Consider the following 18,285-nt stretch of genomic DNA (forward strand, 5'->3'; position numbering starts at 1 on the left):
TGTTATTACTCTAAAAACTCGTGTGGTAAAATCATAGTCAAATTAAAAAATTCAGAGGATATTAGTTTGTTAGCTGAATTACCTTAATGCAGCTCTTGCAGGTAGTTAAAGAACTGAGCATGGTTGGCATTGCAAATTGGCTTATGGACTAGTTTGCTTGTTTCTTTGGAAGGCTGTATGTCAGTAGAGCTTAAGGTGGGTATTTATATAATTAATTTTTCCACCTAACATGACGTCAAAGTTGTAATAGTAGTAAGCAACACAAAACTCAACAGGAAGGTTTTTATGAAAATAAAGGAAGATGTTGACATCAGGCTTACATCTAAGTTGCCAGCTGACTGCTTGTGGGTGGGAGTCAAGAAGCTGAGAAGGAAAATATATCAGAACTATTGGATTTAGATTTTGCAAACTGGAGATAAGTATCACCTTGCAGGTTAGGGTTATGTAATGTTGCAGTGGTTGATTTGGGATAGCAAAGGAATGTAGGAAGAACGACAATCATAGAATCATTAAGGTTGGAAAAGACCTCTAAGATCATTGAGTCCAACCTTTGACTAAACACCTTGTCAACTAAACCGTGGCACTAAGAGCCACGTCCAGTCTTTCCTTAAGCACCTCCAGGAATGGTGACTTCACCACTTCCTTGGACAGTCCATTTCAATATCTAATCACCTTTTCTGTGAAGAAATTCTTCCCAATATCCAACTTAAACCTCTCCTGGTGCAGCTTAAGACTATGTCCTCTTGTCCTATCACTAATTGCCTGGGAGAAGAGTCCAAGCACCTGCTGGCTACAACCACCTGAAAGGAGGTTGTCTCACCAGACAGTGAGAAAGTCTCCCCTGAGCCTCCTCCAGGCTAAAGAACCCCAGCTCCCTCAGCTGCTCCTTGTAGGACTTGTGCTGCAGACCCTTCAGCAGCTTCATTGCCCATCTCTGGATTTGCTCCAGCACCTGAATGTCCTTCCTGAACTGAGGAAGGACAGAATTGGACACAGGATTCGATGTGTGGCCTCTCAGTGCTATGAGAAAGTATATCTAGAGATTAAATCTAGATTATTAAATCTAGAGATTAGAGTGTTAAAAGAAGGGAAATGAAGTAGCATAGTTGTATGGGAGACAACTCTCATCTGTCAGTGCTGAGTGAGAGAGGAGAAAGGTATAGAACCACTGTCACTGAGGGAATGGCAAAATGTTTTGTGTTCATTTAAGAGGAGCAGCAAGTGATGAGCTAAAAATGCATGGAAAGTGTTTTAGATCTCACTGAAGTTACTTGAAGCTGATATTTTAGCCTGTTTTAATGCAATCAGTGATAATCAGTACTTTTCTATCTTTAAATGATTGAATAATTTACTGAATCATGGTACTTTGAGTCATATATAACTGTTTTTATAGGCAGAGCGATGGTTGATGTAATACTGCAGGCTGTTGAAAGAGATGGACCCATGTTGAAAGACTGCTTACCTGCTATTGGTGCCCTGAAACACCTGAGAGAATGGCACTCTGCACAGATCACTATTGCAGCAAATGATGCAAAAGGGTATGGCATTTATTTCAGGGCTGTAAACAAGGTCACTCCTGTTTTGTGTTAGCATAGGTCAGTGGTTTTAAATAAAAACAGCATCTTGAATATTTTACATGTTTACTTTGAAAATACATAGATTAGTCTATTACTGTATGAGGGCAGGAATTACTCATGCTGATTTGTTGTAAATACATGCCCTAACCAGAGAGGCAGGCAAAAAAGCAAGTCCTCTGAACTTCTTGTTTTCTCTAGGAGGAAAAGGTAAAATTTTTTCTCTTCCCTATTGTCTTTAGTGTGCATACAGTGTTTTCAAGTTGTTGTACTATGCTACATAATAACTTGTATATTGATTTTAGTTTTCCAGGTTTTTTTTAAATGAATCCATACCTCTGCTGATTTTACTTAAAATTTTACATTACTGTAATTATCTTTGGTATTACATTTCAGGGAGGAAGAATAGTGTCTGATTTGTCCCTTCTGAAAAAAGAGTATAAATGCGCAATTACTTCCTATATGCTTCTGAAGAATTTATTATTCTGAAGAGTCTCTGAGGCTATTAATTCAAGTTGAAATTCAGTCCAGTAGTTTCCTTACTGTCCTCCTCTAATTGACATAAAAAGGCCATGATAAATCACAGTAGTTTAATGTTTTTTCCCCCCCACAGTGAATGACTGTGTGGATACTGAATAACTTGGCAAAGTTACCTCCACTTCCCCTCCCCTCCATGCCCAAAAGATTCAAGTTTGCTTTGTAGAATGTGTGGTTAAGATTAATCCTAAATTAATAAAACTGTTGAAAATTAAAAAGTTGAATGTTCAGTCCTTGGATAGAATAAGCAATATACCTCTTACATAGTACTCTCTGAGGTATATGGAGGATGATAAACTTACTGCAGGGACTTCCATGAGCATTTGATCTCAGTGCTCATTGGTATCATCCTGTGGAATCAGCTTTTGACTGAATAAGTGCTTCTGCTGCCTTTTATGTCATCATGGCTGGGCTTCGCGAACGAAGATTTGGGAAAGGCTCTATCCACGTTTGTTACAAGCACGCTGGTGGCTTATGAGGCCAATGCGAGATAGACACGTCCGGTTGCAAAAGGCACAGCAGAAAGACTCCTTAGGTGGTATATTCTGCAAGACACGATTCTTTCTGTATTGTCTTTTCTCCTTGAGAGTGATCCTGTGTGCGTTCTCAAAGGAAACAACAGTGTTATAGATGGTGTGTCTCCAGACCTCCCGATTGGAGGCCAGAGTAGACCAGTTATGTTGATCAATATGGCCGAGGCTGAGATGTTGTTTCAGGGAGTCCTTGTATCTTTTCTTCGGGGCTCCTCTCTTCCAACAGCCAGTGGCAAGTTCACCATAAAGCAAGATCTTAGGGAGGCGGTGGTCCTTCATTCTTGAGATGTGTCCTGCCCATCACAGCTGTGTTCTCAGCAACATGACCTCAATACTTGTGACTGCTGCTTGTTCTAGAACAGATGTGTTGGTCACATAATCTGACCAGTGGATGTTTAGGATTGTACGGAGGCAGCGTTGATGGAAGCGTTCTAGGAGACGCAGGTGGTGGCGGTAGATGACCCATGATTCGGAACCATACAAGAGAGTAGACAGCACTATGGCTCTGTAAACACTGATCTTTGTACTTTTCTTCAAGTGTTTATTACGCCAAACTCTTTTATGGAGTTTTCCAAAAGCACTATATGCCTTTGCTAACCTGTTGTCTGTCTCTCCGTCAATCTTACCATCCGAGGAAATGAGGCTACCTAGGTAATTAAACTGCTGGACTGATTTGAGCTCTGATTGGCCAATGGTGATATGGGGATGAAGGAAGACTTCCTGAGGTGCAGGTTGATAGAGACCTTCTGTCTTCTTTAAGCTGACTTCCAGCCCAAAGAGCTCAGCAGCGTCTGCAAAGCAGGATGTTAAATGCTGCAGAGCTGCTTCTGTGTGGGCAACAAGGGCGGCGTCATCGGCATAAAGCAGCTCCCGGACAAGATGGTTTAAGGTCTTAGTGTGGGCCTTCAGTCGCCTTAGGTTGAAAAGGCTTCCATCAGTATGGTATCGAATGTATATACCGTCCTGATCATCGAGGTCTGCCGTGGCCCTTTGGAGCATCATGCTGAAAAAGACTGTGAACAGAGTTGGTGCAAGAACACAACCTTGTTTCACGCCACTGGTTATTAGAAAGGGCTCAGAAAGTGCATTGCCATATCTGACTTGGCCGTGCTGATCCTCATGGAGTGAGATGATCATTTTAAGGAACTTGGGGGGACAACCTAAACGTTCCAAAATCTGCCACAGACCTTTTCTGCTCACAGTATCGAAAGCCTTGGTGAGATCAACAAAGGTTACATAGAGACCTTTATTCTGTTCCCTACACTTCTCTTGCAGTTGTCTGAGAAGCCTTTTATGTAAAATGAGGCCATTTGGGCATAGAGTATCTCTGGTGAAAGTTACCTCACTTATTCTTCCTGTTCTGCTGATGGTGCTGATTTCACTTAGAAGAGAGACTGCCACTAGAACCCACAGATACTGGCTGTTGAATTTGGGTAATGCTTGTGCCGCAGTCATATTTACTCTGCTTAGAAGGTTAACTACAAACCATCTAGAGGGACCAGTGATAGCCCCAATGATGGCTACCTGGCTTTGCTGCAGCTTCTAGCGCCCAGCTTTACTATGGTCTGCCTGCAGCTTGCCATTGCCAGTCTTATTTGATTTCTGTCAAAGTTCTTTGCTGTCACCTTCATGGAGCATGTGAACACCTTCCTTTACAGAGCCTGAATGAGAAATTCTGCAATATTTTTTACTTTGTGAAATACAAAGCTATATATGTCTGTCTTAACATACACAACACCGTTCAGTGCTAAGAGGTAATAGGTAAATTCAGTCAAACTGCACTTCATGTTAATTTGTAATACTAAATTCAGTAAGATTAACTCCATATTTTTGCAGTAGCTGGCAAAAGATTGCAGACTATCTATCAGCAGACTTTGTGTCTTCAGATGATATCATGAATATTATTGATTTAAAGGAACTCTGGAGAGGAAAGATTCAGATATGGGAAAGAAAGGTAAAATCATTTTTTCAGCTGTGGTAATTTTTAAAGCATCTATGTTTCTCATTTAGAGCGTGTATTGTACAGTGCATTTTAAGCTTTAAGCCAGATTTGGTTTTGACAGTGTAATTCAAAGAACTAGTGTGCAATCTGTCTGGGTGGGTGGTGGAATAACTTGCTTTTTTAGCATGATGAAAGGATAAATGAGGTTAATGCATCAAGATTTGAACTTGAAATCCAGTTGCTCTCTTCTGAAATATTTGCTGAGACAATTTATTGTTCAAAACTATATTGTTTTCTATCTATCACAAATAATTATTATGTAATTGTAAGTCATTGTTGCAAGTGCACATCTCATGTTTCAGCAAAGACTGAAAAGTTTGTGACGGTGAAAGGCATTGTTTACATTTTCAGTATTAAGGTTTTGGATTTAGTACTTGGTTATCTAAGTGCAGCACTTTTACTTAGTTTTACAGATCTGATGGAAACAAATATAATACTAATTGTTAAAAATAATAATACATCTAACTGGCTGAAAAGAAATAATTTTTATCTCTTTTTTTGACACATTTATTGTCTTTCTTTCCCTCCAGTTTGGATCAGGTGTTGACTTTCCAGAATTTTGTATAAAAAGCACTTCAGCAAAGACATTCAGCACTGCACATTTAAGTTCTTGCCTTGCTGGTAAAAAAGAGCAGCAATCAAGGAATACTGATGTTTTACCAGAAGCAAGTATTATTCTTGATCTTTCTTTTACTTTTAGAATTCATCTGTTTTACTTTCCTGAGAAAATTAGTAATTGGGGAAACTCTAGTCAGAACTGAAAGTTAAACATAAAAGTTTGGATTGGATAAGATTAAGGAGTACTTCTTTTGTTCATGTGTGTTATCAAAACAGGTCCTTAAAATTTCATCTGTTTTTCGTAGAAATACCATACCAAGATTTTTTCAAGTAGAAATTGAGGCTTTGTTCAATCTTAATACTCAAAATATCTAATTTATGAATTCTGTATTAATTTAACCTGTTCCACTTAATTTTAAAAGTTTGGGATTTTTTGGTTTTTTTTTACACTGTTGCTGTTTCATGTTTTCCACTGGAAGTAGGCAGTTGATAGGAACTCCAGAATCATATCTGTTGATGAAAACAAAAATGAGTGTTTGTAAAAATTGGTATCAATTATGAACTTGTTATTTCATTGTTAAAATATATACATTTTGGATTGCATTTGTCTGTTTCTGGCAGAACTTATTTTTCTTTGGATAAGAGTTAGAACTCATTTGATGCACGTGGTTGACATTCTAGGAAGTAAGCTTTATTAAACAGAATTAAATACTCTCCTTGGTTTTTATATAATTATGCTTAATATAATATTGTGAATTGTTTTTCTATTCCTTTATATCTTTTATACCTCTTTCAGATGTTATCTGTAAGGGAAATGCCCCTAGCAAAACACTTGAGAAAGTTATACTGAGATAACATCATACATTGTGTTACAGGTTTTTTGATTTGATGTCTTTTCAGGTTTTTCATTACTATGGTCCTGCCCTAGAATTTTTACAGATGGTGTTGCTCTCTGATCTACCCTCCATTTTTATATCAGATCTGGAATTTGAACTGTATCCTTTTTTTAAGAATCTAAACTACTACTGATAATTGTCTGTAGCAGAAAAAAAACAATCAGAATCTACCTGTGCAAACAACAGAGAGATGGGGATTGCAAGGGCTCATTCCATTCTAGCCTGCCAAAATAGCCAGTGATTCTTCACCACTGGATTTTTTTAATATTGAAATTTAAATTACTCTAACAATGACCAGATAGTGTTGATTTTATCACACATATCATTTGTCTGTTGATGTGCATGCTGTTTGTGGGAAAAGAATAGAAAATGTTTTTTTCTGTGTGAGTTTAAAAACCCTGAAGCCTTGCTAGTCAATGAATATAGGATCATTTGCCCACAGATCATGTTTTTATTGTTCAGGGGCAAAATCTATGGCAAGATGTAGCAGAGCAGTTTTCTTTTGTGTGTATGCTGCAGAGATCTCAAGGTGTATTACTATTGGTTTTAAATGTATGTGCTTTGGCTACTAGTCTTGGTGAAACAATAGTAGCTTAGGATGTATAAGTCTTCCATGATTTTGAATCTATAAGTATCTGTGGTGAGTTTTGTATGTTTTATGATACTGTTGTATCAAAGCGCATAAAAACTTAAACACTTGCAGTCCTTCTTTGAACTTGATTTGCTAAATTGAGATGCAGAGTTTTTTGTGAAGACGAGGTTCCTTAAACTGTTCCATTCAGGAGCCTGTCAAGAACAAAGAAAACATCTACGCTGCTTTTGGACCAGATTTCTTTTCTCTCTGGGAAGGTGAAAACTTCTTTTTAATTACATATAGCAGAAAAATGGAAGTATGTATATTGTCTATAAAAGATACAGGAATAATATTTTTAAACCTAGTCTCTGTGTAAGCCTCTTCAATATTTAGCTCTAAAGCAAATAGAGCTTTTAACGATGTTTTTCTCTTTACCTTAGCTAAGTTTTAATCTGCTAAAACATTTTGAAACTTTTAATCATATCCTGACAGATAATTTCTGTGCTATCATAATTGAACTATTGATTTTTTTAGCAAAAGGCTAAAAAGGCACATGTGCAGCTTACAAAATATATCTAGCTACTCTGAAGTGGTAAGCTATTTTATTTTACATGTGCATATTCTACTTTTACGTTCTGATTTTGGATAAAAAGGGTTCATGAAACATTTACAATCCTATTTTCCCCCTCTCTGCTTTCCCTTGGAATGATAGTGTGATTATTCATAGCCACAGTATTGTTTTGAAGATGTTTTTCCTGAATATCACCTTTACATAAAAGATGATACATGTTTGTTTAGGGAAGTTTTTTAGTGTTTATAAAATAAATCTATGCCAATCAAAACAAAACCTGCAATGTTAAAATACTGGTACAGTTATTCTTAATAACTTATGTTCTTTATTTGCTGTGGAGATGGTATCCCATTATCAGGCTGTATGTTTCATTTCAGTTTATTATTTAGGGGTTTAGTGACTTTTTTTCTCCCCTGCCTCTCCATTCTCCATTATACTTAACCAGTAAAGGAAAAGGTCCTTTTTCTAGTGCTGTACCAAAAATATCTTCTAGAATGGTTTTATATTGGTAAATATCCCAGGTAATTTTCATTTTACTTAAGGGTAATGAATATTTGGTCAAATATCTTTCACAGTCGAAGAGCTTGCATTTCCACTAGTTTTTTTAAAGTAGAAGCCAAAACAGTCAAAACACATTGTCAGATTACTTTTTAGAGTCTGCACATGAGGAATTGAATGTATTTTGAAGATAACAGTTTCTCATAGGGATTTTTTTTCAGTCTGCTGCTGGAAATATTGTGCATTTGTAGGCTTTTCTAATAGCTGTAATAGCATTGTTTTATTGCTTGAGTATTCTGATACATGTGCATTTTTTCTGTTAGTGCTTATTGGCCTGGAATCTATATAGAGACATAAACATAGTCCAGTATCTGATTAATGGAGAAGGGTAATATGTAGGAAGGAAAAAAAATAAAATTGTTTTACAAAGGAATGCAGAGTCACTGATGCCAACTAATATCTGTGAATTCTGTTCTCATTCTGGATACTATTCTACAGCAGTGTTTGTAGCCAGAATACTGAAAGAATTGTAATAGGTAATAAATATCTTTTTATCTATAAAATAGAAATTCAGCAGTTAATGATCTCTCAACTGGACTAAGAAGTAAATAAAACTTTTACAGCTTCTATGTCAAATGCTGTTCCATTTTGATTGATGTGAATTGACAGATGTGTTAAGATGTTTTTCATCAATTGAAGTACACTTGAAATAATGCCAAATCGGTAGCTCAAGACTGAAATATAAAACAGGTTTCAGTAATATTGCATGTGTTGTACTTGCTCTCATTATTTAGGTAGGAGCTTTATTTACATTGCCATGTAATGTAAGCAGTGTAGTGATCCCGTCTCCTGCCCAGCTGAGTACTAAGAAATGGAAGGAATATATGGCCAGGAAACCCAAGGTCATTACTGGTAGGTATATTTTGTTGTGGCTATATCTATTTGTGTACCTGTATATATATATGGTGAGTTTTTCCTATACATTTGGGATTCTCTTTTTGTCTTCAATGAAATTAGGTCAGTGATTGTTGTATTCATTGACACAAAAGGGTTTAGTGAATGCAAGTTCAGCTATGCAAACTTTCAGGAAAAAATGGATAATAACATCATGACAAGCTTTGGGGAAACAATGCATCTTCTTTAAACCATTTTTGTGTCCTGTGTCTCAGCTAAGATCCAGCTTTCACACACCTTTGTAAGGTGACTGTAAAATCCATGGGCATAGAGGTTTACTTCTGCAGATGGAATTCCAGCGTGCTTCAGTTAGGTGCTTCCCTTCTCTTTTAAGACTGACTGTTTTTGTTGCCAGCTGGATAGCTTTTGTAAACAAGTATGCAGATGAGGGTGGCTGGCAGACTGATATTATTTCAGCTCTAGGGGTAGGAAAAAATTGAGAGGAATTAGGAAGAGTTGTATAACAGGGCAAGGAGCTTAATTATGGAATGGATACTGGAAGTATATAGATTTAAAATTATCTCTGCATGTTTGGAGGTGGTAGAGAGGGTGTGAGATACACATTATATATATATATACACGCACACATATATATATGTGTGTGTATATATATATATATACATATGCAGCAGCAGTATTTATGTTTATTGGAGAGATACTACTGATGCAGTCAAATGAGTGCGAGATCCCCAATATCTGCAAGATCTCTGTCCTGTGTTCCAGTGGAAGGATTTTGTACAAATATTAACTATAATATGATCAGTAACACACAATAGGTTCTTATTAGGCCTCTTGAATAAAATTTAAAATACGAGGAGAAAGATGACCATTTAAACGTGTTTGCTTATTTAGTTGAAAAGTGTTGATTTTTTTTAGTGGCTACTACTAATCTGACTGTACTAAGCATTTGTGAATCCTTAGTGTCTTTGATCTGTGGGAAGGTGTAATTCTTGGAATTGGTAGTTCTCAAATGCTAAGATTAAAGTGAAAAATAAAAGCTTACCTGTGAGGAATCAGCTATGAGATGCCAAGATAAAATGGAAAAGGAAAATATTTCAAATTACTAGGGGAATGGGACAATAGTGAAAATGTTTCTGGAATCTTTTTCACTTTATTGTTCTGTTTTCTTTCTCTGGATTTATATATTGAGGTAGCACGGTTTGCCCTTCTCTTTCCTTCAGCTTCCAGCTTAAAATTTTCAAGAAATACTGGAATATTTTATATTTGTTACTAACAAAAATTTATAATGCTAATAAATATTAAGCTCCTGTTGCATTAATTATTGAGATAGTATTGCAAGTATGGAATTATTTGACTGTTAAAGCTTAGTACATCAAGAAGTATTCATTCTCTCAATTGCTGCATCTACCAAGGTGCTATAAAATGTTTTCTGTCTAAAAAGATAGCAAACCCATCCTTCCACTTTTTTTGTCAAGTCCCACAATAATTTATTTTCAAAACTGCAAACTATATGCCAGTGTTTAAAAACAGAATGTCTTTATCTCTCACCCAGGCTATGCACAAGGGTAAAGTAGGGAGTGAAGCTTCCATTAATGAATAATGCAGTGTCCTTGGGAAGAGAGTATAGTATTTCCTTTTCTTCTACAGTTGTATGTTCTTCCAGTGAACACTTATATTATTTCAATGCACATATGAAAAAAGGCCTTTTTTTACCTAGCAGAACAGAAACTTCTCTTCACTGTTTCATGGTAGAAATGTAACTTTGCCAGTTAAAGAACTTCTCTGAGTGGTGGTTGGAGTTGCCGGATATACTTTGTAGTCTGCATTAGAAAGCTGGCCCTCCTGACAGTCGCAGGAGTTGGGTGCTGGTAATGTGCTGGCTTTAAGCCAGCAGCATTGTCCAGCTCAGCTTTGCTGCTGTCGTTCATTTATTTTGCATGCTCTTCAGTTTGTAGCTTTACAGGGGGTAAATATCACCTGTAGTTGCTGTTTCTCCTCAAAAGATGCAAGATTTCTCACAGAACAGAAGAGAGCAAGTGTAAGAGATTTGATGGTGGATTATAGCTTGTTTTAAAGCTGTTTTTCTGAGGGTGATTCACAGTTATGTCCTGATGTTTGTGAAGTTCCAGAAGTTGAACTGAAAGGAGAATCTTGCCGATATTATTTCTTGCTACAAGGCAACGGCTCTGGAGGATGTAAAGCAACCCTGATTCATTCAGCTGGCCAGATCAATGGTATGGCCACTCTTGCTGCAGTAAATGGAAGGTTAAAGACAAGAGCAGAAGAAACAGAGTCAAGTAAGAGTAATTGCTTATTTATTTAAGGATATCTGAATGCAGGCAAATGCTGCTCAATTTCATGTGTTCCTTTTATTCATTCCAGTCAGTGTTAAAATGGAGAAAAAAAGGAAGAATATTACATTTTTTATAAATGTGTCTATTAGCAATATTTATCAAATTCATAAAAAATATAATGAGCTTATTTATTCACAGAATTTACTGCTACCATATTTTTTAAATCAACTATGTAAAGTTACAGTCAGTGAGATTAGTTGAAAATTGTTTTTTAAAGGGACATCCAGGTAATATTAGTGCAAATCAAATTCGTGAAAACTTAAAGTTTAAAAAGTATGTATTGTTGATGTAAAGACTGCCCAAAAGACTTGGTAAATATCTGTTGAAAATCCTATTTCACTGATGTATCATAGCTGCTCCACTAGGTAAGAGCATGTATCTAGACATTTATCTTAGAATAGTTATCCTGTTACAACTACACATACTAGTTAACTCTACTAATTCCTGTATTTGTTTCAATAATGCTGACAAAGAAAAAAGAGCACAGTGACCTGCATCTTATCCACTTAATTCCTTATTATCAAAATAAATCAGTGTGTGATATGACTGACTACTTGCCATTTATCCTAATTAAAATCCCATTAGTACAGTGTCAGAGAACTGAAAGTCCTTGACCACATATTGGGAGAAAACTTTTCTTTCTTTTCTGTTTTGATCCTAAGTATCAAACTTAGGATCTTTTTACCCTCTTTAAATGTTAGTCAAGTTAATTGTGTTGTCATATTGGTTTTGTACAGAAATTCAAAAACGCTAGTCAGGCATGTCTTCCAAGTTATCCTGATGTTCAATTGTAATTGGTTTGTTTGGGGTTTTTTTAATGATTAGCTATATTTGAAAGTCTGATTGTTTCCTTTTAATATGAAATTTCTATGTCTGCAATGTTTATGTTTTCTAAAAAGAAGTAGTGATTCCAAAGTCCTGTGAGAGATTCTTAATAAAAATTTCTTCTAATCTGTACAGGCTTTTGTATTGCTGACTTTATCCAGTCGCTGCCATGCTTCTGTGGAGAGCAGATTGTACAAAGAGAAATGAAACTGTCTCATCTCCAAGTGTTTGCCTTGAAAGAATATCTCAGTAAGTAATGGGGAAAACACTGGTAATCTCATTAAAAGTATTTGAAAGCTCGTTATGTCAAACTGAATGTGATGGCTCAGTTTACAAAACCGAAGTGAGTTGATCACTTTGTGAAGAAATAGTGAAGGTTTAAAAAGAAACTTTGTAGTATGTTCATGATTGTGTGTCAGATAATGAAAAAGAGAACACTGAATTAAGGTTGGTGGCTGCTTGTTACACTATTACTCTGTTTGAGCATAGTTTTGGAATAATTTTGTGGTAATTCTGTGATGATTTCCCCAAAAACCCTTACTGCTGGATATGTCTTCTACAAAAATAAGAATTCTGTTTTTGATTTTTCAGAGTTCTAAAAATTTATTCTTTATTGCAAAAGTCTTCAACAGCAGAGGAAAAATATGCATTGGATATTTATTAGATTTATCATGAAGCATTGTTTGTAACAGCTGAAAGGTCATCCTCTGTAGATTTTCATGGCTTTGCAGAGAAGTACATTTGCGTGTCCTGATTTTTTCCATCCAAGTCCATTGCTCTAAGAGACTCAATTAAAAGAAAAAATGCTTCTGAGAGATTGGCTGGCTTATAGAAAATGGCATTCTGTGAAGATAATATAAGTGTATTATCATTAACAGAATAGCATCTTAAGGAAAAGAAGATTCCTGCTAATAGTCTCGTCTTCCACGCCCTGCCCCCTGCCAGCTTGCAGTCATTCTCAGTCCTGTCAGCTTCAGCCCTGAGCTTGGGGCTGCTTTAGAGCTTGTGTTTTAATTTCGAGTGGATCATCCATTTCCATTAGGATGAAGACTGAATAGGAGCAGTTGGGATTGACTGATCATCCCTAATCATACTACAATTACCTGGCCCTTGATATTCTGACCAAAGAGAGCAGAACAGGCTCTTAGTTACACTGAAGCCACACTCCTGCAACAGCAGCAAAAATAGGTGGGTGGGAGGCTCTGCAGACTGCAGCTTTTCACATTTAGGCTCAGCAAGTCCAAGATATTTGTCTCTGGGGAATCCAAACCTGGATGTACTCAGAAATGCATGTATACAGAAATTAAAGGACTGTAAAAATGGGATTCACATGTGACTTCAGCTATTCTCACTGCTAAGTTTTTTCACTTGTCTGTGGAATAAACCACCCATGTCTTGCTAGAGGGTACAATAGTAAATATCAAGTTAACTTACTTGTGTAATTGGTTTTGGGTGGATATTTTCTTGTTTAGTTAGTTTTTAGCAGGGTCCAGTTGTTCTTTGTTACTTAGTAGTTGCAGTACCTTTTCTTTTTCCTTTTATAGAGAGAAAGGAATTGACTAAGAAGCCTCCGGTTATTTCTACCAGTGAGTTCAAAATTTTATTAAAACTTACAAGAGAATGTTTTTTGGACCTGTGCAACACTAGTCTTCCTAACCATGATCTACAGAAGGTTTCCAATAAAACTATGTCATGCACTGTGACTTGTGGTGAGTATTGTTATTTAGGAAATACGCTGCTTATTCTCTTTTGATGCTTTTTCCTACTGATTGTCAATTTGTTACTTTTACCAAAACAGGAAAACATGGAAGGAAAAGTAAAGTAGCTTTCTAGGGTTTTTTTGCAAACTGAAATGACCCTTACCTTACCTATTTCCTTTCTTTTCCTTGACAAAAAAATTGTGCAGAAAAAGTTTCTGATTGCATCATCAGACAGATTTTCCATTTATTTATGTAATTTATATATATGCCTTAAGGAATTTCTATATATAAAGGAATGTGTATATATATGAGTTTATACATATATATTTCTTTAAACAATAAGATTGCTTATTAAGGGTTATCCACCATATATTTCTTGCAGAGCCTGATTTAATGGAGACAAATCCATTGGAATGGCCAGAAAGACATGTTCTTCAGAATTTGGAAAACTTCGAAAAAAACAAACAAAAAACGAGGTGATAATGAAATACTGAAGATTTTCTTTGCAGTGGCCATTGAACATTACTGTAGAGGAACTTCAAATGTTGATAGCCATTGTGTAAACTGTTTTCAAGTATAGTATAATCTTTCAAAGAAAATATTGCTTACAGCTAAAACTAATTTTCTGTCAATTTCCAAAGATGTATTTTCTGGGTATTGAAAGTAGTATTGTTTTGAATTTGATTGACTAAATGCAAGTGAAATTTAGCTTAAAATAGCATAATTCTAAAACTGAATTACCAAAATGACACTTCTAGAAAATAGTAGCCTTGGCAGAAAAACACATAGAAGCTTTTCTTTCTCCCAACATGTCCTAAATAATAGAGATAATTTAGCATTTTTTGTCAGCATGTGTTTCTAATCTCCTTATATTTCCAAGATAGTCAGTACTTAAGTCATGTCTCAAGTAATTTTAAAGTCGAAGATCCTATTGGCTTTATGTTTGAAATTTACATTTAGTTATGTTTTTCCTTCAGTACTGTTCAAGTGAAACCTGTAGACCTTTTTGTCACTTAATACAGCTTATTGATTTAAGTTTAGTTCTCACTTCATATAAGACTTAATAGTCTTTGCTGGTCTTAATGTTTTTGCTGAGAGACCTTTATAGCTGGTTGTCCAACTGTCTTTTTCTTAATCACTTCCATCCCATTTCTCTCTTTCAAATACCATAGTTGGCCATGGCTTAGATTGGAGTTCTGCATGTGAGGAATTCTCACATTAGATCTCTGCTTTTTCATGGTTGTCGCTGTTATTATTATTAATGGCTTTTCTTTCTCAGACAGGTAAAGTTCTTCCTTCTAATTAGCTTTTGAAAACCTTCCTGAAGGACCTTTCTGTTTAATAGTCAGTTAGTGTTTATTTCATTGTATTCTGAATGATGATCTTTCTTATCCTCTATCAGTGTACAGCATATTGCTCAACAGTAGAAAAGAGAGAACTTTGCTGTACTCGATTGAAGACACTAAAAAAGAGTGGAAGTTTGCATGCAGTAGTGGCTTTATGGCTCTAAATTCTTGAAGAAATTACTTCTTTTTAGTAGAATGCTAGAGAATTTGCATCAAATATACTTTATCATGAACATTTGTGTGAATGTTCTCAAGGAGCAAGCTTATTCGTTTTGCTTTGGCAATAGTTTAATTGTTCCAGACTAGCAGTTATTTAATTTATTTTTTTTTAATACCATGAGATTACTAAAGAAAAGAAAAAAATCTTAGATTGGTCTTTGGTGTTTGTTGTTTTTTTTTCCTTTTTTCAGAGTTTCTCTGTTTGCACATTCATCTGAGCAGTTGCTGGGGCATAAAGACAGCCAGCGGGAGTCATTGACATTGCTCGATGCTAAAGAATTACTGAAATATTTCACACCAGAAGGGCTGCCAGTTGGTGATCTTCAGCCACTACAAATTCCCAAGCGGTAAGAATCCAGCATATTAAAGCAGACCATACTCAGAGCTGATGGAGGGGAGTTACAAATAAGGACTGATTGAGAGTCACAGAATGGTGTAGCTGGATATGAGTTTAAAACTTGTAACATCCTTGCATTACATACCTGCCAGTGAAATCAACTGTTTTGCTCCTCCAGCCAGTCTTACTAATTAATTCTTTCAGGATCTGAAATGGCTGGAGATGATGATGATGTTTGTCCTATGCACTTAAATAACAAAATAATCACCTGAAATGCAAAAAGCGTGCTAGTGGACTCCTGGCAAGCTGCTGAAATGTGTGCATTTCCAAAATAGTATTTCTATCCAAGCAGAAATACTGTGGCAGAACTTTAATTTTATTGGTGTGATTTCTTTCAGTGGGGGGGAGTCTAGGTGGGAAGAAAATTGCAGTGTAGAAAAGCAATAGCTGAGCCTGTTTTACTGTGTTCGTCTCCTGTCATGCTGGCCCAGAATTCCTATCTATATTTTTATGTGGTAAAGTGCTCCTTAAAGGAAGCTTATCTACTCTGGTGGCTTCACAAGTATTTATCCTTAGTGTGTCTGCTGGTAAGTATTCGTGTATTAACCAGTACTTTTGCAGCAGGAAGATTGATACATGGAGTTAATGGAGTAATTTTCTGTATCTGAACATCTGTTAGAGTTAAGGCCAAACTGTGTGAGAGTCAGATAGTGTTTGCCTGTATTATTTGTGCATTGTGTTACAGATTTCTAGGTAAGGCAAGACAATCTTTGCAGTCACTAGAATTATGTTTGTTGACCTTTTTAATGTTGAATAATAGAATCTGTAATGGACTTATTTGATACAGCCCTTGATCTTTTTTCAGGCTTCATTATATGTAATAGGAATGCTTCTGAGAGGGAAAGGTACTGTAATATTTTGGATTTTCTGTAGGATTTTTAAGACTTCTGTAAAATACTTACTGGAGTTGTGAAACTAGCCTAAAGATGTTCTGAGCAGAGAATTCAAGCAAGTTAGAAAATATGCAATGAAGATTGAGAATCTTCTACTGCGTTGTTAGACCGACAGAAGGAATTAAGAGATTTTGAGAGAGACTGATAAATTAAAGGCATGTTCACTCGTTTTACATGTTTGAGTTTAAATAGAAGTTTGATAGATTACAGTTTTGGCTGACAGTCTTTCTAAATTACCATCTTGCTGGATTCAGTATCACATCTTTCCTGGATGTTTTTCCCAGATAATTTTTACAGTGGTAACGGTGCAGAGACTGTGTGAATAAAATTTGAAGCAATGTGTACGTTTCAGATACTCCTGCATCTTGCCTTCATCTCTTCCCTTCTTTAGAGATAAATGAGATGTGACAGGGTATGCTGGGATCTGGCAGCAAATGCTTTCTGTCTGTCTCGCTATGGCTTATTCTGTTGAAATACTTTCAAACAAATGCATTCATGTGATTTAGTTGCAGAGAGTTTCTAGCTGGAATTGAAATATCACAGGAGACAAGTGGTTAGTTATAAAGTCTGGCAAAGGTGACTGTGAGGTGAGACGACAAGCTAAAGGGAAGGAATTCACTGCTATAGTGCTGGATTGAGAAATGGGAGGTCAGTTCCCAGTTCCTTTCAGTCCATTCTACTACTCAGGTGTCCCCTTGTGAAATGGAATGATATTTACCTGGGTTTATTGATAAGTTATTTGGAGCAGTGACCTTAATTGGTTGAAATGTCTAAGAGCTTCTGTAATATTAATAGCTCAGTAAGAATTAGTTAGTTGAACTTACATTGTCGCTTCAATAAACATTTAATTTTTCATTGATGCTTTACCCCAGAGGCTTTGCCAAAGCTGGCATGCTGGTTTAGTCTTCCTATACCATGGCATTTTTTTCTGATTTTTGGAAGTATAATTTATCCTGACTGTAACTTGTTAAAATAGATCCGTATTTTTCTTTTTTTCAGTGAAAATGCATTTCTTTTGACACCAGAGCTTACTCCTCGGAAGCTCAGAGGTTTGCCTTTTGAAAAAGCAGCTGGATGCCATTATCATGGACTTGAGTAAGTGTCCTGGCTTTTTTTCCCAGAATTATTTTTTAGTTTCCAGTCTGGGTATAATTGGAAATGTTTCAAGCAACATGTGTGTTAATTATGGAAAATTTTATGTATCCTTTTTCTTTGTTGGAACAACTTTGCACGTGCCAGCTCTCCCTTTCTTACCTTTATTTTAGTTACTGGTTTAAATTGCAACACTCCTGCCTTGATGGTAATGTAAAAACATTTAAGTTTTTTCTAAGCTGTACTGTTGTAGCTATTCTCAGTGTCTCTGTAAATTTTAATTCAGAACTAAAAGTGTCAAAGGAAATAGGGTTCATTAGTACATATCAAATTCCTGGGGCAGCACATGAGTGAAGTACATACATAGCTCCTACTTTGGTATTTAATTGTAGACACTTTTAGAACAGTCAGGAGGTTTATGAGACCTGCTGTGGTGCTACCTGTGTGTTCAGGGAACCTGAAAACAACTCTAGCAGGCAAGTGTTAGTGGTAAGAATGTTCAAAAGGATCAATATGATTAGGACTGTGCTTAGTCCCAGCCAACCAGAAATAGTTATTTGTTAAAGCTTCATCATATAATGTAGCTGTATAAAAATAGTTTAGAAAAACAGAAATATTGACATTGAGGAGAAGAGGAAAGACATACAGAAATGCTAGAGTAAATAATTCAGCATAACTCTTCCCTATCATTCCTGAGCTTGGAGGACGTGCTCCTTGAATATTCACCATTTCCCTTGGGCTCCTCTTCCCTCCAGAGGCTTTATCCCGTGATACTCTACCAAGCAGATCCATGAAGAGGCC

The 18,285-nt window shown here is 36.2% G+C and overlaps 1 protein-coding gene across 2 annotated transcripts in view; it reads left to right on the forward strand.

Annotated features, from left to right (window-relative positions):
* Positions 1-18,285, forward strand: part of LOC113990992 (MDM2 binding protein) — a 29,945-nt gene that overhangs the window by 2,798 nt on the left and 8,862 nt on the right. Inside the window, exons 6-17 of one of the 2 annotated variants that reach the window (XM_027726942.2) lie at positions 1,394-1,538; positions 4,481-4,598; positions 5,177-5,311; positions 6,105-6,199; positions 6,883-6,949; positions 8,538-8,655; positions 10,782-10,955; positions 11,973-12,086; positions 13,382-13,546; positions 13,920-14,013; positions 15,294-15,449; positions 17,392-17,487. In XM_027726942.2, coding sequence (XP_027582743.1) covers positions 1,394-1,538; positions 4,481-4,598; positions 5,177-5,311; positions 6,105-6,199; positions 6,883-6,949; positions 8,538-8,655; positions 10,782-10,955; positions 11,973-12,086; positions 13,382-13,546; positions 13,920-14,013; positions 15,294-15,449; positions 17,392-17,487 — 1,477 coding nt within the window. The remainder of the gene's footprint in view (positions 1-1,393; positions 1,539-4,480; positions 4,599-5,176; positions 5,312-6,104; positions 6,200-6,882; positions 6,950-8,537; positions 8,656-10,781; positions 10,956-11,972; positions 12,087-13,381; positions 13,547-13,919; positions 14,014-15,293; positions 15,450-17,391; positions 17,488-18,285) is intronic. The other variant, XM_027726945.2, reaches the window with a different exon arrangement.

This window comes from Pipra filicauda, unplaced genomic scaffold, assembly GCF_003945595.2.
Source record: "Pipra filicauda isolate LSUMZ 115617 unplaced genomic scaffold, ASM394559v2 scaffold25_size4600443_pilon, whole genome shotgun sequence".
In the NCBI taxonomy this organism is placed as follows: Eukaryota; Metazoa; Chordata; class Aves; order Passeriformes; family Pipridae; genus Pipra; species Pipra filicauda.